The sequence below is a fragment of the Macrotis lagotis genome, chromosome X, assembly GCF_037893015.1.
Source record: "Macrotis lagotis isolate mMagLag1 chromosome X, bilby.v1.9.chrom.fasta, whole genome shotgun sequence".
Lineage (NCBI taxonomy): Eukaryota > Metazoa > Chordata > Mammalia > Peramelemorphia > Peramelidae > Macrotis > Macrotis lagotis.
In genome coordinates, this window is record NC_133666.1 from 138,473,897 (window position 1) to 138,501,868 (window position 27,972).

A 27,972-nucleotide genomic window follows, 5' to 3' on the forward strand; every position below is an offset into this window, starting at 1 on the left:
CAAAGCATTCCTTGCACTCAGTGGCATAGTACTTTTTGGCATTTGTCTACTTACAGGAGAAATATGCGTGGGTTTTAGGTATAGAGAAGCAGTGAGAAGATAGCCCTAATGATGATTCATAGGTTTCTACAAAGAATTGTTTCTGTGGATACTGCCATCTTAAGATGAACTGACTCACCCTTCATCATTACCACTGACCACTTCAAAGATCAGAATGTCCAAGCTTCAGTTCTATGTAGCCAGTCCTAGCTTCCAATATTTGCAAGCTGCCTGGCCTCTGAGGACTCATTCTTTGATCAACTTTTTCATATTGTCCTTTATTCTTTCTTTTTGAAAAGGACTATGACATCAAGGATGTGATACCATGAAGTGCAAATGAATTGGAATTAAGTGAGGGGGGACCAGTCTCACTTTCTCCTTCAGAGTCATCTGGTCCAGGGTTAGATATGGATCCAGACAACTACAGATGACCTAGAATGTAAAGGGAGACCTTGACTATTTAAACTAGGATCTCAGCTCTTAGACTGAGAGAATGCCCATTCAGTGATAAAAGCTAGCAGGAAATGAGTTAAATGATGTCTTTTACCAAGTCAAAAAAAAATTCTTTTTGGGAGGGGAAGACCCTCAGGGCTTCTGACCAAAATAGAAACAATGGATATTTACATTCTTAGCCTAAGATGATTCAAACAATAACCCTGTAGGGCTTGGCCTGGGACCTATTTGTTGGCCAGTCACCAAAAGGAAGAGAGATTTAAAGTTTATAAATCCCAAGATATCAGGGGCAGCTAGGTGGCACAGTGGATAGAGCACATGCCTTGGAGTCAGGAGGATCTGAGTTCAATTCCGCCAGCCTCAGACACTTAATAATTACCTAGCTGTGTGACCTTGAGCAAGCCACTTAACCCCATTTCCTTGACAAAAAAAAAGACAAATAAATAAATCCCAAGATATCTTACCAAGTTTCAGCAATCAAAATTTACATTTCTTTGAGTAGACTACAGCTTCCTTATAACACAGTTTTGTGAGGTACACTACTTCTCAGGCAAAGTAGTCTCTAATGTTCAAACATCTACATAAAGCATCCCAATGACTTTTGTTTCTCACCAGAGATGTTTGCTTTGCCCTCCACCCCTTATTTTTTCTTATTGCATCCTTTATTTTCCTTTCAGGCTCAATAACTCCTTTCAATGTTTTCTTCCCTCAATTGCTTTTACTATGTTCTACTTCAACTCCATTTCCTTGCTCCACTTTGTTCAATCAGCAAGCATTTATTAAGTAATTACTTTAATAGATTCTGTGTAAGTACAGACATGAAACAACTCCTTTCTTCAGTTTTGCTCTAAAATTAGCTTTTAGAAATGAATATTTGCTATCTTGTGGTTGGTTCAAAGAATCAAGGAAAAGTAGTAACAACAAGGAGGAATAGGTAAAGCCCCTTGATGGAGATTTATTACTGGGAACATAATGAAATTATTATTCCTTTTCATCTCACATTTGTTTGGATGGGTATAATCTGCAGCTCCCTTTTGTCTCTTACCTTGTGTTCTTCCATTCACACAACTTCCTACTGTGCAATCAGTGATTCCCTTATAGAAAATCATGGAATTCAGGCCCTTAGGTATTTAATTTTCTTTTTCCTTTCCTACTCTTTCTTTCAATTCTATAAGTTTAAGGTCCTTTCCTATACTCAATCCCATTTTGTTCTTTTATTCTTCTGCCTTATTTATTTTTCTTTTAAAAATAGGACATGTACATGATATCTATTTTTATTACATAGTCTTATTTAAAAATATATATACCTATTTACAATTCTCATAATTTTGTTTTTGAGGGCTTTTAAGTTTAGCATTCTGTTTTATATTGTTAGCAGGTACATTTGATACTTAGTGACCACCTGATGATTACTGATTGATGAATTCTTCTTTGCTTGAGGTTTAATTCTTCCCTTGAATTTTAAGCAAAGCTCTGCATGGCATTTATTTTTTTTTTTATTACAGATGGAATTCCTCTGCTTTTTGAAATATGCTTTTGTATTTACTTTCTCAATTTTTTTTGTGATAGCGAACTAATAATGAATTATTAGAATTTCTCTTCTGTTCATAGCTGAAGGTCTTTTGTCGTTTGCTAGTAAAGTCTGTTGTTTGTTGTTGAAATAATGAAATTTAACCATGACATGACATGTTTTATAATTTTAGCACGAAGTTGCTCAATGGCAGTTCATTTTTAGATTTTATTATTATATACTGGATGTTTATCCTCAATAGTTCAGATAGTCTTCTCATGTTAATTCCTATAAAATGAGCTTTAGAATTCTTTAATGGTTTATTATTTTTATTTTTCAATAAGAATTTTATAGTTTAGCAAAACAAAATAGTAACTGTCTCTAAAAAATGTACATCTCTTTCAACCTCTCTAGCATGAAGAGAATGGTATGTTTTGTTTTTAAGTTTCTTGGATTTTTAGCTTGTCACTGCATTCATTAAAATTCTAATGTTTTTCAAAGTGGTTTTTCTCCATAATGTTGTCTTCATTGAATAAATTCTATTTCTTCTCATTTCATTTCACATCAGTTCATAAAAGTCTTTACAATTTCTTCTGAAATTGTAAATTTCATCATTTCTTATGTCATAATAATATTCCAATAAATTTATACAATATAATCTGTTTGATCATTCCCCAGTAGGACAATCCCTAAATTTCCAAACTTTTTGGCTACTGCAAAGAGAGTTGCAATAAATATTTTAACATACATAGATCCTTTTCTTCCTCTTTGATATCTTTGTATTATCGGGCTAATATTGCTATCACCAGCTGAGTCACAGGGTCTATACGATTGGTAACTTTTTGTGTCTAGGTCCAAATTGTTGTCCAGACTAGACTGTCTTACCAATTCACAACTCCATCAGTTGATTAGTGTGCCTGTTTTCCAACAGTTTCTCCTCTTCTTTTGTTGTCTTTTTCAGAACGATAGATTTGAGGTAGGAACTTTAAAAAAAACTTTAATTTCCCTAATTATTTATGATTTAATTCATTTTTCATATAATTATTAAGCTTGGATTTCTTTCTTTGAAAGTCCTTTGAAGTCCTTCGTTAAGGACTTGAAAACTGCCTTTTTTGAAAACTGTCCTTCCTATCTATTGGAGAATGGTATATAGTTTTCTTTTTTGTAAGTTTTCTTTTTTTTTTGTTATACTTTGAATTCCAAGTTCTCTTCCTTCTTCTCTTTTAACCCTGCTTTACAGAAGGCCAACATTTAACACACACACACACACACACACACATACATATATAGTACCATACAATCCATGGTTCCATATACATCAGTTCTTTTTTGAATACTCATATTACTTAGAATGACTTAACAATTCAGTTACTCCTCAAACAATATTTTTACAATATACCATGTTCTCTTGGTTCCACTCATTTCACTTTGCATTATTTTATGCAAGTTCATCCATTTTGAAAATTAACTTGCTCTTCATTTCTTTCAGCATGCTAGTATTCCATCACAATCACAAATCAAGTTTTATTCAATCATTCACCAATTGATAGGCATTCCCCATATTTCTAGTTCTTTGCTATCACAAAGAAAACTGCTATAAATATTTTAGAACATATAAATACTTTTCTTTTTTCCTTGATCACCTCGGGAAACAAACCTAATAGTGCTATCACTGAGTCAAAGGGTATATAACTCCTTGGGCATAATTCCAAATTGTTTTCTAAAATGGTAGGATCATGGAGTGGCCAATCTGATAGGTGTGAGGTGATACCTCATAGTTTTGTTTTGTTTTTTTAAATTTAAGGCAATGTGGTTAAGTGACTTGCCCACGGTCACACAGTTAGGCAATTATTAATTGTCTGAGGTCATATCTGAACTCAGGTCCTACTGACTCCAGGATCAGTGCTCTATCCACTGCACCACCAAGCCCCCCCCCCCCCCAGTTGTTTTAATTTGCTTTTCTCTAATCAATAATTATTGGGAGCATTTTTTCATATGATTATATATAGCTTTAATTTCTTCATTTGAAAACTATCTGGTCATATCCTTTGACCATTTATCAATTGATCAATGACTTGTAACCTTATAAATTTGATGCAATTCTTTATTTATTTTAGAAATGAGACCTTTATCAGAGCTCCTAGTTGTAAAGATTTTTGTTACACTTTCCCAGCTTTCCTTCTAATTTTGGCAGCATTGATTTTCATCAGTGCAAACTTATTAATTTAATATAGTCAAAATCTTCATTTTGCAGTTTATAATGTACTTTAATTCTCTTTTAGTCATAAATTTATCCCTTTTCCATAGATTTGATACAAAGAATTTCTTGGCCTATTAATTTATCTATGATGTCACCCTAGGTATAGGGTATGAAATGTGGGTCTTTGCCTAGTTTTTGCCATACTATTTTCCAGTTTTTCCCAACAATTTTTGTCAAATAGTGTGTTCTTATCCCAGAAACAGATGTCTTTGTGTTTGTCAAACAGTAGATTGCTGTAATCATTTACTGCTTTTTCTTTTGAACCTGTTCTAATACACTGATCCATTATTCTATTTCTTAACCAGTACCAGGCAGATTTGATGACTGCCACTTTATAGTATAGTTTTTAGATCTGGTATAGCGAGGCCACCTTCCTTTACATTTTTTTTTATCAATTCCCTTGCTATTCTTGCTCTTTTGTTGCTCCACATGAATTTTGCTATTGTTTTTCTAGTTCAGTAAAATAGTTATTTGGTAGTTTGATTGGTTTAGCACTGAATAATTAATTTAATTTGGGTAGAATTGTCATTTTTATTATATTAGTTCAACCTAACCATGAGCAAGTGATATTTTCCCAATAATTTAGATCTGACTTTATTCGGGTGAGAAGTGCTTTATAATTGTTTTTATATAATTTCTAGGTTTGTCTTGGGAGGTAGATTTCCAAGTATTTAATGTTTCTATACTTATTTTCTCTTTATATCTCTTGCTCTTGGGCTTTGTTGTTCATATATTGATATGCTGTTGATTTATGTGGGTTTATTTTATATCTTGCTACTTTGCTGAATTTGTTAATTGTTTCAAGGAGTTTTATAAGATGATTTATTTATTTAGTTAGTTAGTTAGTTTTTTGCAAGGCAAATGGGGTTAAGTGGTTTGCCCAAGGCCACACAGCTAGGTAATTATTAAGTGTCTGAGACCGGGTTTGAATCCAGGTACTTCTGACTCCAGGGCTGGTGCTTTATCCACTGTGCCACCTAGCCGCCCTATAAGATGATTTTCTCAGGTTCTCTAAGTATTCATGTCATCATGTTATCTACAGAGTGAAAGCTTTGTTTTCTCGTTGCCAATTCTGATTCCTTTAATTTCTTTTTCTTCTCTTATTGCTACTGCTAGCATTTCTAATACTATATTGAATAGTAATGGCGACAATGGGTACCTTTGTTTCATCTCTGATTTTATTGGACATGCTCCAAGTTTATTACCATTACATATAATATTTGTTGAAGGTTTTAGATAGATACTATTTATTATTTTAAGGAAAACTCCATTTAATCCCAAACTTTCCAGGGTTTTTAATAGGAAGGCTTTTTCAACATCTGTTGAGATTATCATGATTTCTGTGGGTTTTGCTATTGATATGTTCAATTATGTTGAGTGTTTTCCTAATATTGAACCATCCCTGCCTACCTGATCATGGTGTATTATCCTGGTAATAATTTGCTGTAGTCTCTTTGCTAAAATTTTATTTAAGATTTTTGCATCAACATTCATTAGGAAGGTTAATTTTCTTTTTCTGTTTTGTTTCTTCCTGGTTTAGGTATCAGCAGCATGTTGGTGTCATAAATTCAGTCAGAACTCTTTCTTCTATTTTTTTAAATAGTTTATGTAGAATTGTATTAATTGTTTTTTAAATGTTTGGTAGAACTCAAGTGTAAATTCATCTGGACCTGGAGACTGTTTCTTAGGGAGTTTATTGATGGTTTCTTCAATTTCTTTTTCTGAAATAGAATTATTTAAGTAGTTTATTTCATGTTCTGTTAATCTGGGCAGTTTGTATTTTTGTATATATTCATCCATTTCATTCAGGTTGTCCAATTTATTAGTATACAGTTCAGCAAAGTTGCTTCAAATTATCTCTTTAATTTCCTCCTCATTGGTGGTTAGTTTTTTGAAACTGGTAATTTGGTTATCTTCTTTCTTTTTTAAAATCAGATTAACTTTTTCATAAAACCAATTCAGTTTTATTTATGAGATCAATGGTTTTCTTACTTTCAATTTTATGAATCTCCCTTGATTCTTGTATGGACTTTTAGTTATTGTATTTCTGATATATATAAACTTTTCTCTGATTTTTGATTTAAAGAAATAGTTGAAAACCAATTATTCTCCCATCTTGACAGTCATTTGATACCTTCATTGCCAATATTTAAGAGTAGGTAGAAGTCAGTGAGGTTCAGTGGAGAGAGCACCAGGCCTGGAGACAGGAAGACTTGAGTTCAATCTGATCTCAGACACTGTGTGACTCTGGGCAAGTCACTTAATCCTGCTTGCCTCTGTTCCCTCCTCTGTAATGGGCTAGAGAAGAAAATGCAAACCACTTCAGTGTCTTCGCCAAGAAAACCCCAAATGAACTCATGAAGTGTTGGGCACAACTGAACAACAACAGGAGTAAATTCAAGGCTGGCAAAATATGATGAGGCTTTGCCTTTACCTATAATAGCAACAAATATGATCCCCTCTAAGCTTTATTATATAATAATAATAAGTAATTTTTGAACTTTATTTTTGAAGAAGACAATAACATTAGTGAGGTGATGCCATGACAAGCATGTGAATTGGATTTGAGTGAGGGGGACTGTGCTAAGTCACCAACTTTACTTTCTCTCCCAGAGTCATCTGGGTCCAGTGACCAGATATGAGTCAGAACAACTGGAGATGGCCCTGGATGCAAGGCAGTCAGTGTTAAGTGACTCACTTAAGGTCACACAGCTAGTAAGTGTCAAGTGTCTGAGGCCGGATTTAAACTCCCATTCTTCTGACTCCATGGCCACTATGCCACCCAGCTGCCCAGAAGCTTTATTAGCCCCCACCTTTCCTATGCCTCTGGCAGGTAGGCTAAGAGAATGATGAAAATAGGGTTGGGGGAAGTTTGCTCCAAGTTTCGTCATGACTGAAGATGATACTAGGATGTCAGTAACATTTCTACTTAATTATATTCATTATCATTAGATGTATTCTTCATAAATTAATCCATCAGAGAAGATCTTTATTCCAAGACTTTATTTAGCATATGGAGATTTAAGAAATCATGTTCTGGACATGTCCCTTTTGCTGAATCTGCCATATCTGTAACAACTTCATTTCAAAGTGGAATGGGAGAATATGCTAATGTCCTTGAACTCTTGTGGAAACCCATTCCCAGTGTTTAACAAGGGTTATTTTCTGTGAAATAACTGTTGACCCAGCAGACAGCCTGACCAACTTTGTAAGATTCCACATTAAGCTACCCATGGGGAATCCACTTGGATCAAAATTTTGGTGTCATTATTAACTTACAGGAAACTAAGAACAGTTCACTGCTGGAAAACAATCTGTGGGTATTTGCAATGTTATTTGTCATCAGAACTACTGATTTCAAAGGTCTAAGCCAAGAATTTGCTTCCTTCAAAGCATCATTTTACTGGTAGGTTAGAATCAATTGTATCTAAAGCTTTGGAGTCTCTAGAGCTGTGGTTTAGCATAGCAGTTGGATTTCACATGTCCAGTCACAGATAGGTTGTGACAACTTCCTGTTGTATCCAGAACTCTTCCTGGGATGGAGCAAAGAGGACTAAGCTTGAAGGCACCAAAATTTAAAGGGTATAAAAAGTTTACTTCAAGTTAGCTCCTGATTTATCTTGCTCTTTGCTTGACTGCAACCTTTCCAGTGTTGTCCTCATGGCATCATGGAGACTCCTACATTTTCTAGGGTCTTTTATCTTCCTCTTCATTGGTATAACTGAGAGGATTATTGATGCACAGACTTTTATGTTTGATCTGTTTGGATCAGTCCCCATAGTGACATGTTCACTCTGTCTTAAGTTGTTAAATGAGAATTTAATGATAATATAATTATAACTCAAGATTATAACCCAAGATATATGTGGTTACATATATGAATATATGAAGGAAAACATGAGAACAGATAAAGGAAAGTAAAGATAAGAGTTAAAGAAGAGAAAGTGTTACCCAATCTGAGAAAGCTCCAACAACCTGAAAATCTGGCTGACTGGGGAAGTTGAGTTACAATAGAGCCTTCAGGGTCTCAGTTGGGAAAGTCCCTTTGGCAGAATGTCCATCCTCTCCAAAGGGGGTGACTTTCAAAAGCCCCTTTTCGGGGCTGCTAGGTGGTGTAGTGGATAGAGCATTGGCCTTGGAGTCAGGAGTACCTGAGTTCAAATTTGGCCTCAGACACTTAATAATTACTTAGCTGTGTGGCCTTGGGCAAGCCACTTAACCCCACTGACTTGCAAAAAACCTTTTTTTAAAAAAAAAGAAAGCCCCTTTCCAAAGTATATCCTTTATAGAACTTACACAAAAGTGGCACAGTGTCAAGAGTTTACCAGACTTAGCTCAGTAATCAATGGGCTCTCATGACCGAATTCAACGATCATGAATTTCAGCCAAAACACCTTCAGATCTGAGTACAATCACTTTCTCCAGATGTATTGGGGGGTGGAGCCAAGATGGCAGTGTGAAGGCAACATTTCCTGGAAACTTTTTACCCCCAAAACTCAAAAACCCATCAAATTATTACTCTAGACAAAATTTAGAGGGGCAGAACCCCACAGAAAGACTGAGGGTTACATTTTCCCAGTCCAAGAGAACTTAGAAGTTCCAATGCATTGCAGTCCAGCCCAGCCTAGCCCAGGGATCACCAGGAAGGGATGATGAGAGAACTCTGCTACATCAGAATGAGTGTGGAGTGAGGAACTCTGGCCTCAGAGCAGCCCTGCAGAGAGATCCAGATGTCCTATAGTAAACACCAAGAGATAGGCCAAGTCCCCATGTTTGGCCCCTAAAATATGTTTACCAGGAGTGTTCCCCAGCATTCCCTGCCCCAGAATATGCTTTGATCAACATCCTTTGGTTCAGTGTTCTCAGGAAGTTTCTTCTCCTTGGACCATGATGGTTGTTAAGGAAGACCTCACTTTAACACTTCACTTCAGTGGGGCAGTAAATTCAGGTCTCCTTGCTTGGCATGAGTACTGGTATCTCTTCTTCCTATTGTATCATTGATCTGAAGATGAGGATACTGCTACTTGCCTTCACCACTATTTTGAATTTCTTATAGTGTATGCTGAAAGTGCTCTTTCCTGCTCTTGGCTATATCCCACTTCAGAGAGAAGCCACTTCAGAGATGGATTAGGCAGATATAGTCAGGGAAATGGAACTTCTCTGGGATTCGTAGAGTTTGCCCAGGTAAAATTAATTGTTGGAATAGAGATTCACTCCTGGAAGTCACTATTGTATTAGGTATAATGTATTAGGGTACCAAAAAGCTAAGCATTTGTTTGACTCAATCTCTCCTCAATGTTCCAGTCCTTTTTTGTGTTGATGCCTTTTCTTGTGATCTTCCCTGTCCAGATCTCTTAAAGAAACAGGATAATAAGGGACAGAGTCTGCACTTTCTGACTCTGCCTGAGTCCATCAGACTAGGGGATCCTTACAGGAACTTCACACTGCTACTTGATAATCTTCATTATTGGTCTTAGCTAAGTGTGAACTGAGAAAATTTACTACTTTTGATAATCTGGAGTGAATGAGAGTAAGAATAAGCTCAAACTGAAAAACAGCCACTGAACTAAATCCAGACTTTAAGAGAAAATATGTATTTTTATATAAAAATGTAATCAGAATATAAGAGATTTTGCATTAAAATATTTATAAGATGAAATTGATAAAATAGGTAAAATATATTTAAAATAATCATAAAATTCATTTTATTGGGAAAATACTTAAGAAAGTATGTTGGAGAAGCAGAAGGGGAATTTTGTATTTTAAATGTGAAAAATTTCACCCCAGACAAATTTGGGATTGTGATTTATAGTCATGTTCTAGAATATCTCTAATACTTTCTAGTGGATATTTTTTGTGAATTTTTTTCTTAACCTGCCTGTAAATAATTTAGTGGTTTTGAGAATTTTTTCTAAATGTATTGATGTCCAAGAAAATATTAGACACATCCTGATTGTCACAAATTCATAAGTGAGAATTCTTTTCTGTTGGATAGCCGTCAATTTCTACTAATTATAGATATCAATTAAGAATTATACCAATAAGAAATCTATATTGAATATTTTCTGTGTCATCAATCTTCCAGCTATTAACTGTTCTTTTTTGTATTCCACAGGTACATTATTCCATCTTTAGAGAGGTCTGATGCTGGATTTTACCGATGTGTGGTACGCAACAGGATGGGAGCTCTCTTGCAAAGAAAATCTGAAGTTCAAGTTGCATGTATGTGTATATTTAAAAGGTCCTCTAATGTTGACTAACATAAGGAAATGAACTATTAAAGCCAAATCAAAACTAATTTTTACTAATTTTATAAACTGAGATTTTTATCATTGATTCATGTAATTAAATACTTTGATGGTAAATGAATTTTTTGGACTTCAAAATAAACACTAATTGTTTCAACCAATGATCCACTTAGTTGTTTAGAGTATGATATTAATAAGATATATCCATTCCTATATTACTAGAGAATATTTCATTTTCACTTCAAACAAAATTATTTAGAAATAATTTTAAAATATTTTTATATAATAATACCAATTTGTAATTATTACACTAGACTGAATCTTTTCTTACTTGATCTTTGACTATATAAACTCAAGTCTGAACATCAGATTATCTTATCTCCATGAAGGACTTGGACAGATTTCTTTCCTTCTTTGGATCTCAGTTTACAGTTTGTTCAGCTAAACTTTTGGAATAGATAATCTGTCAGTAATATTTGACATTATTTATGTAATTATTAATGGAATAATTAAACATTAATGTAATAATATCTGACATTACAAGCTTATGAGCTGGGGCTAGCTAGGTGGTGCAGTGGATAGAGCACCAGCCCTGGAGTCAAGAGGACCTGAGTTCAAATTCAACTTCAGTCACTTAATAATTACCTAGTTGTGTGACCTTGGGCAAGTCACTTAAGTCCACTGCCTTGCGAAAACCAGAAAGAAAACAAAAAGAACAAGCTTATGAGCCTTATTGCACAATGAGCAAAACACTGATTCCAGAGTTAAAAGTTGGGGCTTTAAATTTCATCTCTGCTACTTACTATCTTTGTGACCCTAGTACATCATTGAACCTTTTTGAACCTCATTTTCCTCCATTCTATGACAAAGAATTTTATGAAGATAATCTCTAAAATCTATGTTCCTATTAAACATGTTTATTAAATGTTGTGTTACAAATAGTATTAATATGGCAGAAACTCAGCTAATTCTTTATTAGGTAAATCCATTTGGAAGAAGAATAATTTCCCCAGGAATTGCCACATGAATCAAAATAGAGAAGCTTTATTTTTAATGTACTTGAAATAGGACAAAAAATGATATATTATGCAAAAAATTTAATACATTTTTGCAAATAAGGATATATGCAGAAATTACTTAAAGTAGACTGATTTTCTCACTTGTTTTACTAATTCATTTATAATATATTTGGCTCAGTTTCCTCAGCAGTACAATGGGGTCAATAATAGTACCTACTTTCCGGTATTTGTTGTGAGGATAAAATTGGATAACGTGTGTAGAGCACTTAATGCAGTCCCTTGACATAGTAAATACCACACATACACACACATGCACATACATGCACACACATATAAACATACATACATACATACATATATTATTTTTTTTTATTTTTTATTTTTTGGCAAGACAGTGGGGTTAAGGGTTAACTGGCTTCCCCAGGTCACACAGCCAGGATGCATTGAATATCTGAGTTTGAATTTTAACTCAGGATTTCCTGACTCCAGGAAAAGTGTGCTCTATTCATTGCACCATCTATCTGCCCATAAATGTTTGTTATTGTCATTATTAAAATAATAATTACCACCAAAATGCAAGAAAATAAAATTAAAATCATGATGAAACTTTCTTGAATTCTTGAGGTATAAAGGACCTTATCAAATGAAGTTATTCTAATCAATGATATTATCACTTATCAAATGTTCGAACCCCAGATGTCAGGTGTGTGATTTTCATATTACTTATGTAAAATATATCCTTTTCCTTCCCACTCCCCAAATCCTTTTCTTCCTCACTCAAAAAAGAAAAATCTGTTTGGGGAGGGGAAAAAAACAAAATCTACTATGATAGTAAACTACTGAATCAGGTGTTGATTTTAAAATGTCAAATTTTATAATCACAAAGAAGGCTTAAAATTTTCTGAATTATGAAGGTCATTTGAGTCATTCAGCTGTTGTTAATGAGTAGTTAAGTAATTTAAAAATGTAATTATTAAAAAAAAGGCAGTTGAATACAACTAAACATATCTGAACAAGTTAACTGGCTAAAAAATTCATTTGTATGTATGAAATCCTATTTTATAAAATTATGCTTTGGTCTTTCTCTTGCTTAATTATTTATATCACTTTTTTACTTTTTGATCTCTAGCCATTATATTTTCATTTGATTCTTTGTCTCCCAGTCTTTGCTTCTAGATTTCACAATAGTTTGAAATAAACATTAGAAAGGACTTGTTTTCCCGATTTATTTCAATTCAACAAGTATTGATTTTAGTGCTACTATGTGTAAAGCACTGTGGTAAGTGTTATATACAGATTAGTAACTTAAAAAAATCTTCATCATGTTGTTTTTATTTTATAGCTTCTGGTCATAGGAAATTTTTTATCTGAGTCAAAAATAATTTAACTAATTGAAATGTTACCTAATTCTAAAATTTATATATTATATATATATATATGAATGTATATGCGAGTATAAAGATATATCTGTAGCTATATAGATATATCTATATATGCAATGAAAAGTGAAAAATACCTTTAAATTTCATAAAAAATGACAAAAATTAATGTATTATGCTCTCCTAGTTCTGTGTTCTCCTATGACCCTAGCTACTTAATTATTTCCCCCAACAAAGTAGTAGATCAGAACAGAATAAAATTATTTCTAATTATGGTTATAATACTTAGGAGAGGGTGAAGACAAAAGGAGAAATATCCGAAAGAATAATGTTTAAGAAAGTTCTAGAAGTTTTTCTTTAAAAAAAAAAACTAGGAAGGAGATTATGTACAGAATCTTAAGCGTAAAGAGGTGTCCAGACTAGTTTTTTCCATTGATATCCAATGCTGAGAATGTTGTAGCAGATATTCTACAAGTGGTCAGTTGACCATTGTTTGAGACATCTAGTGAATGGGGAGCACATTTCCTTCCGAGAAAACCCATTCCATTTTTGAATTGTTTTAATTATTGTTTTTGCCTCCAGTGGGAATTAGTTTCTCTGAAGCTTGTACCTGTTGCTTCTAAGTTCTGATCCTTCAATATGGTCAGCTTTAATGACCTCCCTAAGCCTTCTGTTGTTCAAGATAAATATACTATCTCCTTTACTTCAAGAGGCATTTAAATAATCATATGACTTGAATTTGCATTAATAATACATTCAGTCAAAAACATTTATTGAATACTTATGATATACCATGCACTCTGCTAATCTCTGAGGATACAAGAGATAAAAAGAGCTTTCCTTTCTTGGAGCCACAATCACAAATAGATAAATACAAAAAAATTAGACACATACCAAACAGGAAATAATTGAGAGAAGGCACTAGAATTAAGAGAGATTGGGAAAGCCATCTTGTAGAAGATGGGATTTATAGATAAGTTCTGAAGGAATCTGAGTGGGAGGGAGTGGGATGGAGGAGAAAGAGTATTCCAGGCATGGGGGATAGCTTAAGATCATGCCTGGAGCCTAGGCTGGTAGAGTAAAAGATGCTTGAGGTCAAAGATTTTTGGAATTTGTGTCCCCACCCTGAGCACAATGTCTTATATCTTTTGTATCCAGTAACCTCTTAATAATTTCTAATTATATTAAATTGGGATTATACTGAATGGAATATGATGTGGTTTCATGTCCAGAATGTTCTTGGTGGTCCCCAAACTCTAGATGGGATCTGATCAAAACAGAATACATTGGTGCTATGACTAAATTGAAGCAACATTGCTTCTATTGAAAGTTGTCTTCATGAAAATAGAGTGGTTTCCTCACTTAAGATTTATTTATTTAAAAAGTAATGATGATAATAATAATGATAATAGCTCACATTAAGAATTAATTTCAGGTTTATAAGGCACTGTACATAGACACATATATTCTATATAAATTTCATTTAAATATAAAGTAGTTATATATAATTTATAAACTATATATATTTATTTATGCACATTTATATGTACACACACACACACACACACACACACATATATATATATATATATAAATTTATATATACGAATTTAATTCTAAGACCACCTTTGTGAGATGGATACTGATATCCTTATTTTACAAATGAAGTAATTAAGCATCATAAAAGTTGAATGAATTGTCCAGGTAACACAGTTAGTGAGTGTGTTAAGGCAGGGTTTAAATGCAGATCTTACTGATTTTAAATTTAGCATTCTATCCACCATGTCAAAAATGAAAATGAAAAATTGAATAATTTAGGCAAGAGTAAGAAGAAGAATGACTATAAAGATTTGGATACTAGAAAATCATCTAAATAAAAAAAGATAAAATGTGTAAATTAATTTTATAGTTTTAGGTTTAACTGTGTAATATCTTTGTAGAAAATGATGTTTCTCAAATTCATTTGAATGTCATCAATGATGTGTTTACAGCTTGAGAATATTTCATTTTATCATTCTAGTAAGACAAAGACTATGTAGTTCTGCTGATTATTTTTTGAGTACATTGGAGGCACTTGACTTTGCTTTTTACTTCACAACTAAAATTTACATTAATTATCTGTTCTGGGCAATCTTATGGTATAATTGCCAATGTTTTTGCCATAAAATATAATTATTTTCTTCTCTGACCAATTAAAAATTTCTTAATTTTAAAGGTGTAATTTTTTCCTGCAGATATGGGAAATTTCATGGATGCAGACCAGAGAAAAGTTGTATTTCAAGGACATGCTGCAGTTCTAAACTTGCCTCAGATCATAAGCTATCCCAGACCACAAGTGACTTGGTTTAGAGATGGGCACAAGATTATTCCAAGCAGCAGAATGTAAGTTGATTCAAAATCGAACTAGATTAAAGATTTGAAACATGGTTAATTATATTCAATATATGTTTTACCTATTAAATATATTAATTGAACTTTGATAAGAATAATGCACTCTAACAACTTCAGATAAATAGTTTCTTTTTGCTGGTTCTGAAATTCTATAAATATTAAAAAAAATAATTGTTGTGACCGTAATGGCCATTTTATAATAGAATATCTACTTGCTCCCATTCTTGCTCTTTGTGATATACTCTTAAAAAGTGAGTCTTGGGGGCGGCTAGGTGGTGCAGTGGATAGAGCACTGGCCTTGGAGTCAGGAGTACCTGGGTTCAAATCCAACCTCAGACACTTACTAATTACCTAGCCGTGTGGCCTTGGGCAAACCACTTAACCCCATTTCCTTTGCAAAAAAACTTAAAAAAAAAGTGAGTCTTCACCCTTACTTGCCTTTAGCTCTAGCTACTAATTTAACAAGTTCTTGTATTTACTTATAAGTGCCATTTTAAAAAAATTGAGCTATGTTTTATAGGACCTTTAACAATAAAAGATTATTTTATTTCTCTTTATCCTTTTATCCTATCCTGACCACTTTGCTTCCTTTGGTCTAATTAGTGGTTCACTGGTTCATTACAAAATACTTGCTTTGTGATTAGTTAAGCATTTTTTCAAGGTGTTCTTGCTTAGACCCCTGTCTCCCTGCCTCTCCATCTGCAAACAGGATAATTGACTAATGCCATCTACAGTTTCTTCATGTAGAAGCTAAAAGAAGGTTGAGAATGTACTTAAAATACAGATATTTTGTCATTCATTTCAATACAATGCTCAGAGATAAACATTTCTGAAAGAATTGTGAAACCATATGTGTTCAGGTTTAAAGTTTTATAGCTATGTCATTGTTTCTACTCTGATAAAATTCATAATGGGAAAAGTTCTTTTTCCTCTTTTCTTTTCATATGTATGACATTCTGTTAAATAGGTTTCAAGTGCAATTTTCAGAGCCAATGTAGGAACCATGTGTACCTATCCCTCTATCTCTCCTCTTGTGTACTATACTGATACCTCTCCAAATCCAACAGCCAAATTGTATAATGGCCCCTGTCTTTTCTGATGACTATTATTTCTGAGCCTGTTAAGAATATTTCTGGTTTTAGTCTTTAAAATAATGGAAGCAATTGCATATATGTAATGGTAGTGTTTGAAAATGCTATTGTTACTAATTTATTTTAGAAGATATTAGATATTAAAGTTGCTTGGTTATATGCCTTTATGTGGTCTCTTAAAATAGATCTTCTTTAACTTATAAATAATAAAAATAAAAGATTTATTTTTATTAAACAGAGAAATATGTTTTATAGTATTAATCAATGTCCTCTGTACTGACCATGTACTCTTTCCTTTCCCCATCAAGCCATGAGATGAGGTTAATGAACTTTAGTAAAGTACCTTAGTTTTCTCTGGCAAGGACTCTCAGTAAATCTCTGCACCAGGTACAAAAATCCCTTCTTTAAAAGTTGCACACTCCTCAGTTGAGTTACATCATTGCTTTTGAAGGACATTACACTTTGGAGGAGCATGATCCACACTTCTTTTCTCTACTACTTATATTTATTCCCCTGCTTGCTTCCTTATTGCTCAACCTTTCATAGTGGCTTTGGATGTTTAGGTTGTTTAGGGATCAGTATTTTCCTGCCTCTTAAGTTTCTCTTTCACTTTAACTCACAGCTTCTGAGGGAATAGTGGTTTCCTGCTTTCCTTTAGTTTTTCTTTCCCTTAGTAACTTATGGATTTTTTTATAGTGACATGTAAGCTTTTGTGCAACCTGTGAATTAAAATGTATGCTTTTCCTCATCTCCCTGAGTCAAAGAGTATGGTGAATTCTTCACCAAATGATCCCACATCAATTCTTAACTCCCCTTTTCTTGAGGCATTTTCCTGTTAAATTCAATCTAGGAACAATTATAATTTCATTAAGTGAGTTAAGATTTTTTATTCACAAGTGTACTAGGAAGTTACTACAATAACAAAAAATCAAATGTTAAACAAATGATATGTGTGCAAAGATTTGATTTTTACCAAGAAAAGAACTTTTCTTTTTCCTATTTAGAAAAATTTGAAGAGAAGATTTTAATTGGATTGGTCAATTTTGCATGATATGACTATGCATTAATTCATTTACTAGCCTAGTCTTGCTTCATGGATGAGATAAAAGTTGTTCAAATAATATAAAAGACACAGGATATAAATTAATGAGTCTTAATTTTATAGGTCTTTTACTTACAAATCCATTCAAAAAAATGTTTAATTCTTGTAGCACAGAGTCACAGATAATTGAGTAATGTACAATTGCCAGTAAAAGTCTACTTTGGTGTCACATCAAACAAATGGCCTACTCACAATCTTGGAGGTATTGATAAGTTTCCAGTCCAAATAGAAACGTGTGCCACAACACCTTTGTTTAAAAAGAGAGAAGATGGATCATAGTTATATGCACATATAAAGCCTTTTACTATCACTTTTTTAATTTCATCATCAACTAACATTTATTATGTGCCTTCTGAGAAAGGTATTATATAAAAAATCAAAATATGTGTAAGTCTTTTATCTTCTTTACAATTTGTCTGTTTGTCTAAAGCTGTATTACTTTCTACCTCTAAAAGTGAGAAGCTTTTTACTTAGACTTTGACTTCATTGTATCACTTAGTTGGCTTTTTTAGTGTATTCTTTTGAATGAGGTCAAAAATTACATGACCATATGTTTATTTTGAAAGTCTAAATGAACATTTGTATTTCCAAGTATTTTGTCTTTGCTGAAACATAGTAAAGTCACCAGAATTTGCTTTTGTTCAGAGTATAGGTCTTGTTTATAGCCTTCATAAACATGGTACTTTTGCCTCATCATGACATGGAGGTGATCTCTAGGGATTTTCAAAGATTTTATCAGGAGAATCACAAATTCTAATAAGTTGTATAAAGCTAAAAAAGGCCTCATATGTGGTCACACTGATTCTGCTCAATCTTCACTTTTTATTTCTTTGAATATAGCCCTGAAAAATAGGCTTAAAAAATCCATTGTGTTTTAAATTGAGCTACCTGATTAAACTCAAATCACTCTGGCTTTCTTTGAATAGTCTATAATAGCCCCAACCCTAGCCTCAATGGCTAATTTTTTAGGATTTGTTGGGTTAGTGTAAATAGCATTTGTTTTCTGTTCTAGCCAGAACAGAAGCAGATCTTTTCCTGCCCAGACTGATATCTTTGTGGTGGTAAATTGGGTTTCTTTTATCTCAATTCTTATCTAGTCCTTAATTATTGAGTGGGTATGACCTCATATAAACTGAGACCTGGAAAAAACCTTAATTTAGAAAGACCAAGGTCACCTACTACAACTGGATCACTCCAGTCTTCTTATCCTTTATCTTGCTACTGAACTTAGATGACTCTGTAGGGAGAGAGTGAAGCTGATAACTTTGCATAACTCTGCCTCACTTAAATCCAATCCATATACAAGTCAAATCATCAATGACATGATGTTATTGGTCCTCTGGTGCCTCACTGATACAGGATGAAGCAAAACCAATATAAGACCAGGAAACTCCTACAGCAGCCAAAACCATCTCCAATAATCCTGTTTCCTCTATCAGTTAAGTCCTAGGATGGAAAATTCTAGTAAAAACAAGAGAGGGGATGACTTGCTTAGCATAACCCTCACTATAATAAATATAATTGTTCAACTGATACCACCCTTCACTTGGTCGGTTAGTGTGGTTCTTTTCAATACTGAAGGATTAGTAAGTAGGTCCTCTTCAAGAACAAAGGATGACTAACAGCAATACTAGCTTATGACATAAATACATTTATAAAATGTTGTAGAAGAGGATTTTGTTGGGCCGTTTTTAAGCAATAACCAATATTTGCTTCATAAAACTTCAAAAACCAAAGGAAAGAAAAATGCACCTACAGAAAATTTGTAGGAACCAGTAAACCAGAGCATCCTAATAGCAGGAAAGAGGGCTACAGAAAACCAAAGTAAAACAAGCAAAACAAAACAAAACAAAAAATCTGTTATCATTTCTATTTAACATTTTCTTTCCATGTATTGATGTAGTCCCTTAGCTCATTATTCCCTACTGTCATTTCCTCCTGAATATCCAACCTGAAGCTCTTCCCCCCCCCTTCATATTTGATTTTCTTTCCATTGTCCCTTTTTTTGTTTTTATCAGTACCTTCTCCTCAGTCTCTTGAACTTAAGTTCTAAGAATGGTCTTTGATTCTTCTTCTTCACCCTGATATTCAATCCTTGCCTCCATTCCATCATTTCTTCAATATATGCTTATCTATCTATACATATATTCTCTGGAGTAGAATATAAACTTCTTGAGGAATGGTTACAACATTTATTATCTTATTTCTCCAGTTCCTTGCTTGTATTATTCAATTTGTATTTGCTTAGAACATGTTGTTATTAATTTCTTACATATTAGGCTAATTCAGTCTTCTTTTTAAAACTATTACCTTCAACCCCCTTAACACATGCACACAATTTACTCATTCTTATAATTTTATTGTTGCCTTATAGAACTCGAGAGAAGTAAGGAAAGAGAAAAAATAAGTGATTCTATGTAATATTTCCTGTGATGTTATGTAAAGAACTTTTCATTTGAATTTAGAATTTGAATCATGGTTCTGCTTTTTAAAACCTTTTGACCTTCAACTTAATCTCTATGGTTTTAAGTTTATTTATCTGTAAAATGAAAGGATTGGGTGAGATGATTTCCAAGGATTCTTCTAGTCTTCAATAATGTGATCCCATAATAATATGGTTGAGAACCAGCAGGATCTAGGGAGGAAAAAACTTTTCTGTATAAGGATCATTTAACTGTTCAACAGCGCATTTATATAGGTGTAGTAAAGGATGATGATTATTATTCTTAGGTCCTAGAACAATAATAGTGCTAAGGGCCCAAACAAGCATAGAAAAACAATATAAATTCCATACTTGTTTTGGGAAAAGGGGCTTAAAAATCATTTGATGAGTCAGTAGCTTCAGTTTTCTATCTGAAGGACTTCACATTGCTTTTAAACATCATAACATTAAGTGCTCTAAATGCCTAGTTGTCATTATGTCCAGCTATTGGCCTTTGAAAAACCTGTACTTTATAAAACAAATGAACTTATTAAACGAATAGGTTTAGCACAAATATATAATCCCTATACAGTTTATTAGTCTTAAATTTGAAAAATATACTGAAAATCCACCATAAAGCTCTTCAGAACAGTTATTGAGTAATGAAAAGCAGCAGCAACAGAGATTTAACAAGGTATGCTGCAATCAGAGAAAGGATTTCACATAATTGGCAAATGTGTTATATTGACCAGGAGTGAACTATACATGTAGTAGCATAAATAATGATTTTTTTTTTTGCCTGGAGATAAACCATCTCCCATGTAAATACCATACTTTGTAAATACCATTATTGTATGTTCAGGGCTTTAGCTTTCATTCCTGTGTAGAATAAATCTATACTTTTATCCTTGAATTCTATCTAAAAAGTCAATCTTGTAGTATTAGCTTTCTCTTAGGCATTTTAAATGGAAACACAACATGGATTCTACCCTCAACACCAAAAAAAAAAAATTTATCATTTCTTCAAAACTGGCATCCCCTTTTCTTAAATTTCCATATTTCTTTTAACCACTATTCTCTCCCTCAAAGTCCTAGGCTGATAATCATAGTCTAGCAGTAGCCCTGGATTTCTAAAATTTATAATACAAGTTCTTGGAGGTTCTTTTATTCTGGAAGATTTCAGGTATGGGTTTCCAGAGCAGACTATTTTTGAGGACTAAATTTTTATCTATGGCAACCAATAAAACAAAGAAAATATGTCATGGCCATCATTCTTGCATTGTCCCTTTTGTTTCTATAGTGACACTGGTCGAGTAGAAGAAAATGACGAGGGTGTTGAGAATCACAGTTTCAACATCTTTTAGGAAAACAATTACTTTAGCTTTTGACAAATTTCTTGAGACTGTGATCTTCTTGAGAGCCATTTTACTTTTATATTTGGGTCCCTATCCCTTAGTATAGCTCTTTGTACATAGTAAGAACTTAAAAGATGCTTTGTTTCAATAATTCATTCTTGAAAAATAGCATGGCTGAAAAATTTTACACACTAATATTTATTGTGAAAAAGCAGTGTATATCAAAGCCAGTTTAAAGAAAGTTATAGGAAAGATAACTATATAAAGAAATACTAAGGCTATTTGAGGATGAAATTTGAAGAACAACAAACATATGAAAATAGTAAAGATCTGGAAAGTTATTTATAATGAACTCTTTCACCATCCTAGAACAGTGGATACTATCTATTTAAACTCAATGTCAAATTCCCAGTTGTGCTTTTAGAGAAATTAGAAATGGCAATGAAGAAAGATGTAAAAAAGAACTCATAGTAAAAATACACAGAGATAATATTTTCTAGAAGTCAAATTTCAGAATTCTCTGCTAAAGGAGAAAATACTGCAAGCTGCCAAAAAGAAGCAATTTAGATACCAGGGAATCACAGTCAGGATTACACAAGACTTATCAACTTCAACCCTAAAGGACTGGAGGGCTTGGAATATGGTATTCCAGAAGGCAAAGGAGCACCAAAAATCAATTATTCTGCAAAATTCAGTATTTTCTTTCAGGGGAAAAGATGGATTTTCAATAAAATAGAGGACTGCAAACTTAACTGAAAAAAAGACCAGAACTGAACAGAAAATTTATTCTTCAAATACAAGATTCATGAGATATATAAAAAAGGTAAATAGAAAGAAAAACATGTTAGTCAGTAAGACTAAGAGAAAAAGTCAATAATAAGACTAAACAAGGAGACAATACCTGTAACTCTTCAGAATTGCATTTCTCTTAGGATAGTTTGAAAGGAACATAATTAGACAGAGGGTATGGGTATAAATTGATCATGATGGTGATAATGCTTTATGACTTTTGAAAATTGCATCAGGATAGCTGAAAGGAGTATATATTTTGACCAAGGTTGGAGGTAGAAGACAGTTATAAAACAATTAAAACATGAAAAAAAGGAGGAGATGGAGGCATAAGAGAATAATTAAAATCACATGAAGAGGTACAAAATATCTGTTATGATAGGGAGAAAGAAGAGAGAGTGTAACCATTGAGTATCTTACTCTCAATAGATTTGGCTCAGTGATTTACATTCCCATTTTGGTTTATAAATTTATCCTAACCTACAAGGAAGTAAAAGAAAAAAGGGAAAAGGATAATGTGCAGCTAGTGGCAATCAGAAGTAAAACAGCAGTTAACAGGGATAAAGGGAAAGGAGAAAGAAAAGTACAAATAGGAGGTAAAAAGGAAGTAGGGTCATAAAAAGTTTTTCATGTCAGCAGGTAGGAATGACAAACTACTTAATATCTACTTAATATCACTGACTTGATCAAGTCTTTTACCTTTGACTCCTTTTTTCATCTTTAAAATGTAATAGCAACTCTTCTTATAGAATTGTGAGAGTTAAAGAAAGTAATGTGCATAAAACATTTTGTAAATGATAAGGTTTCCCATCTAGTGTTCATGATGATGATGACTGCAATGTAATATAAAATTTTTTAACTATATCTTATTATAAATTTGGGAATTCTTATGAGAGAAACTATCAATACTTTTTTTTTAATTTAAGAGCTATTGTACTGTGTCACGGGAAGAACATAGTAGTAGGAGTCGGGAATTATGGGTTCTAATCTTCACTATATATATACTTTGGAAAGTCCCAACTTTACTAACCTCAGTTTAATTATGAAATTAAAGGATTCAATTATATGATTTCTAACTTTCTTTTCTAGTCCTGAATTTTTTTTTAATTAAATTAAATTTTTAGGTTCAAATAATGTTGTATTTAGGCACAAATGCTGGAAATAATGTTTAATGATGTTGATTTTTCAGATCTGAGTATTTTTATTGAGAGGACCAGAAATTGACATTGATACCCTATGACTTTTTTTTTTGTAAGGCAAACAGGGTTAAGTGGCTTGCCCAAGGCCACACAACTAGATAATTATTAAGTGTCTGAGACCGGATTAGAACCCAGGTACTACTGACTCCAGGGCTGGTGATTTATCCACTATGTCACCTAGTCACTCCTCACCCTAAGACTCTTAAAAACTCCTTTCATAGTCCATTTCAGTGGTATAGTTTTAAAGCATTTATGGAAATAGACAAAATTCCCCAATGAAATAAAGCAGTTATACAACTCAAGGTAAAGTTCAGTTATCATTTTGCTTTATCAAACAGAACAGTAGTCACAGCCTGGTGAAATAGTTTTCCTAAATCATTCAGTTTTGCTTTGACTTTAAAGATTTCGTTTTTCTAATTGGTCAGAGGTAAACTCAAGAGATATTTCCATTAGCTGAAGCAATCGAAACGACTATTTTTTTTTAACGTTACTGTGTTCATTACCCAAATCCTATCAAAGAAAATCATTTGAGGGCCTATATTTTGGAACTGATAGTTAAAGAAAGAGTAACAATATGTTGCTTTTTCAGATTAGGTCAGAGATTTTAGACTAGGATAATTTTGAAATGTTTTCTTTTTTGGTTTTTTTTTTTTTGCAAGGCAAATGAAGTTAAGTGGCTTGCCCAAGGCCACACAGCTTCATAATTATTAAGTGTCTGAGGCCAGATTTGAACCCAGGTACTCCTAACTCCAGGGCTGGTGCTTTATCCACTGTGCCACTTAGCCACCCCTGAAATGTTTTCTTAATATTCTAAAAGATGGAAGGGAGGGAATTTATTTCTTAATATCTATACAATGTTTGTGTATTTATTTGTAGGGAGAATGCTAATCGGTAGGATTTGAAATAGAACGCTAGATATTATGATTCTGCCTAATTGTAATTTCTTGAACCTGCCAAAATAGGAATTTTTCACTTGCTTACCTGAGCCCTTGTTAATATATTTAATTTTTTAAATTCAATTTTATTATATTTCTTGACCAAACAAGAATTAGAGTACATTATAAACTGCAGAATAAATGATTTTAACTGTAGTAAATTAAAAAGGTTTTGCACTAATAAATTCAATGCTGCCAAGATTAGAAGGAAAGCAGAAATCTGGGAAACAATCTTTACCACTAGGAATTCTGATAAAGGTCTCATTTCTAAAATATAAAGAGATTGCATCAAATGTATAAGGTTACATGCAAGTCATTTCCCAATTGATAAATGGTAAAAGGATATGAATAGACAGTTTTCAAATGAAGAAAAGCTATACATATATAACCATATGAAAAAAGGCTCCAAATTATTGTTGATTAGAGAAATGCAAATTAAAACAACTCTGAGGTGTCACCTCAGACCTATCAGATTGGCCAAGATGAGAAAAAGGGGAAATAATCAATGTTGGAGAGGTTGTGGGAAGAAGGGGACATTGATGAATTGCTGGTGGAGTTGTGAAGTGATCCAGCCTTTCAGAAGAGCAATATGGAACTATTCCCAAAGAGCAATAAAAATATTCATACCCTTTGACCCAGCCATTCCAATTCCTGGTCTATATCCAGAAGAAATTATAAAAAATAGGAAAAGTTCTACATGTTCAAAAATATTTGTAGTAGCTCTTCTTGTTGTAGAAAAGAACTGGAAATTGAAGGGATGCCCAACAATTGGGGGATGGCTAAACAAGTTATGGTACAAGAATACTATGTAATATTATTGTTCTATAAGAAACCATAAATAGTTGGACTCTAGAGAAGCATGGAATGAGTTACAGGATCTGATGCTGAGTGAAGGGAACAGAACCAAGAGAACAAAGTACACATTAACGACAACTTTGTGAGATGATTAACCTTGATGGAAGCCACTCCTCTCAGTCATTCAGAGAACTAGGACAATCATATTGGACAAGCTATGGACAATGTTATCTCCATCTAGAGAAAGAAAAATAAAACAAAACGAAACAAAAAAGAAAAACCAATCCTTCAGAATCTGATGAACACTTTATAGAAACTATCTCTTATGTATCTCTTTCCCTTAATCCGAATTCTTCACACTGAAAATGACTAATATATAAACATGTTTATCAAAAATATGTATGAACAGTGACAACCTGACTTCACTGCTGAGGGGGGTGGGAAGGGAGAGTGGAAGGAAAATTTGTTACTTAAAAATATACATGTGCATATGGATGAAAATAAATAAATTTAAAATTTTTTTTAAATCTTATTTTATTTTCGGTTCCAGATTCTTTCTCCTCTTACATTCATCCTGACTGAGAAGTCAAGACATAGAAAGCCCAATGCAATTACATAGTAATGCAAAACAATTGCATGCATTAGTTATTTTAAAAAGCAAAAGAGAGAGGAAAAAATGCTTTAATTTGAATCTTAGTCTATCAGTTCACTATGTAGAAGTAGATAATATTTTTCATGATGAGTCCTTTGGAATTGTGTTGGATCATTTTGCTGATCAGAATCACTGTTTGACAACTGATTATCTTTATAATATGGCTGTTATTTTGTAAATTGTTCTCCTGGTTCTACTCCTTCACTTTGTATCAGTTCATATGTCCTTCCAGGTCTTTCTGAAACCATCCCTTACCTTATTTTCTTGTAGCACAATAATCTTTCTTTACATTCATATTCCATAACTTGTTCAGCCATTCTGTAATTGATGGACATCCTCTCAGTTGACAAAGATGTACAGTTTAATGAATTTCTGAATAGTGTTTCAAATTGTTTTGGAGAATGATTGGATAATTTCTAGCTCAACCAAGAGTATAATTGTACTTATTTTCACACATTCCCTCCAACATCTGTCATTTTCTCTTTTTTTTGGTCATCTTAGTCAATCTGATAGGTTATATGAGAGTTTTACTTTTCATTTGTCTAATTTTTAGTGAATGGGAGCATTGATATGCTTGATAACTTTGATTTCTTCCTCTGAAACAACCTGTCCATATCCTTTAACCATTTATTAATTGGGGAATGGCTTTTATTCTTAGAAATTTAATTCAATTCCCTATAATATTTGAGAAATAAGATCTTTAACAAAGAAACTTCCTGCAGAAACCTCTCCCACATCATTTCCTCTTTTTCTTTCTACATTGGTTTTGCTTGTGAAAAAAACTTTTCAATTTCATAGAATCCATATTATCTATTTTCCCTCTTTTGAACCTATTGTTTAGTTACAAATTTTGCCCCTTTTACAAATATAACAAGGAATTTTTCCTATTATTCATTAATTTGCTTATATGATATCAATCTTTATGTCTAAATCTTGTACCTATTTTGAGTTTATCTTGATTTTGGTATGAATTATTAGCTTGTGCATAGTTTCTTCCAGACTACTTTCTAGTTTTCCCAACTGTTTTGTCAAATGGTGTATTTTTGCCCCCATATCTGGGATTTTTGTCATTATTAAAACCTAGGCTATTATGTTCATTTTCTTCATTAAATTGTTTACCCAATCCACTCCATTTATTAACCATTCTATTTCTTATCCAGTTCCAAATTGTTTTGATGATTACAGTTTCATTTAAATTTTAAGAACTGGTACTTATCTGCTCCCTTACTTTTACCCCCCTCAATGATTCCTTAATATTCTTGACTTTTGTTTCTTCAAATGAATTTTGTTATTGTTTTTCTAATTCTATAAAATCAAACGGGAGTTTAATAGATGCAGTCATGAATAAGTTAATTAATTTAGGTACTATTGACATTTTTTCCTATTTTGACTATTTACCTCTGAACTCTTACTGCAATACTTAGAAAGATATGTGATTTCATCAGTGTAGCTATCCTCTTCACCAATGAAGATTACAACTTCCTTATGATTTAATAGATGGTTGTCCTGGTCAAAAGAACTCATTATCTTGTATCTAATATTTTAGTGATGAGCTTCTCTTAATTTAGTGAGGCTGCTTTTCTAAGGACAGTCTGTTGCTGGGTTGATAATAGAAACAAAATATTTCCAGTTTGGTAGGACTTACCAAGTCTGACTGTGTTTTACTGGTACAGATAGGATGAAGTGAGAGGCTACAGCTGGCTAGAGTTTCAAGGGACATTAATGATCATATAGCTTAAATTCATTGGGTTTTTTGTTTTGTTTTGTTCAATGAAAAAAAGTAGAACCCCTACAGCTTGGGATTTCCCCTTGGCTTTGGAGTTAGTTTCAGAGTTAGGATTTGAACACAGGTGTACATTCAAGTTCATTCAGTGCTCATTCAAGGCATTGGGGTAGTGCTTTAGTGAAGATTATGATTCTAAAGTATTTAAAATTATTCAGTAAAAAGATCTGGTTTCCACAGGTATAAATATGGTTTACATTTTATATGTGTATGTAGGTATATATGTATATGAATTTATGCATGCATATGTATATATGCACATACATATATATATACACATATGTGTGTGTGTTTGTGTGTCTCTATGTGAGTTTGCTATCAGATGCTTATATTTACAGGACAAATATATACATTAAATTGCTTTAGGAGAGGCTATCATAAACCTGTTTAGGACATGAGAGTTTTGGGTAGTTGCTTGGGTACCTAACCCTTTTGACTAGAGTGACCTAATCTGGAGAATGGGCAAAGTCAGGGAATGTGTGGCTGTGACCAATGAAATTTAGTAGTTTTTAACCAGAGTACTATTGAATTTGCAGAAAATCCCTTTATG

The 27,972-nt window shown here is 33.0% G+C and overlaps 1 protein-coding gene across 4 annotated transcripts in view; it reads left to right on the forward strand.

Moving 5' to 3' along the window:
* The window catches only part of SDK1 (sidekick cell adhesion molecule 1), a 1,240,677-nt gene that overhangs the window by 429,331 nt on the left and 783,374 nt on the right, over positions 1-27,972 (forward strand). For all 4 annotated transcript variants that reach the window (XM_074200552.1, XM_074200555.1, XM_074200553.1 and 1 more), the window contains 2 exons: positions 10,378-10,484; positions 15,143-15,290. In XM_074200552.1, coding sequence (XP_074056653.1) covers positions 10,378-10,484; positions 15,143-15,290 — 255 coding nt within the window. The remainder of the gene's footprint in view (positions 1-10,377; positions 10,485-15,142; positions 15,291-27,972) is intronic.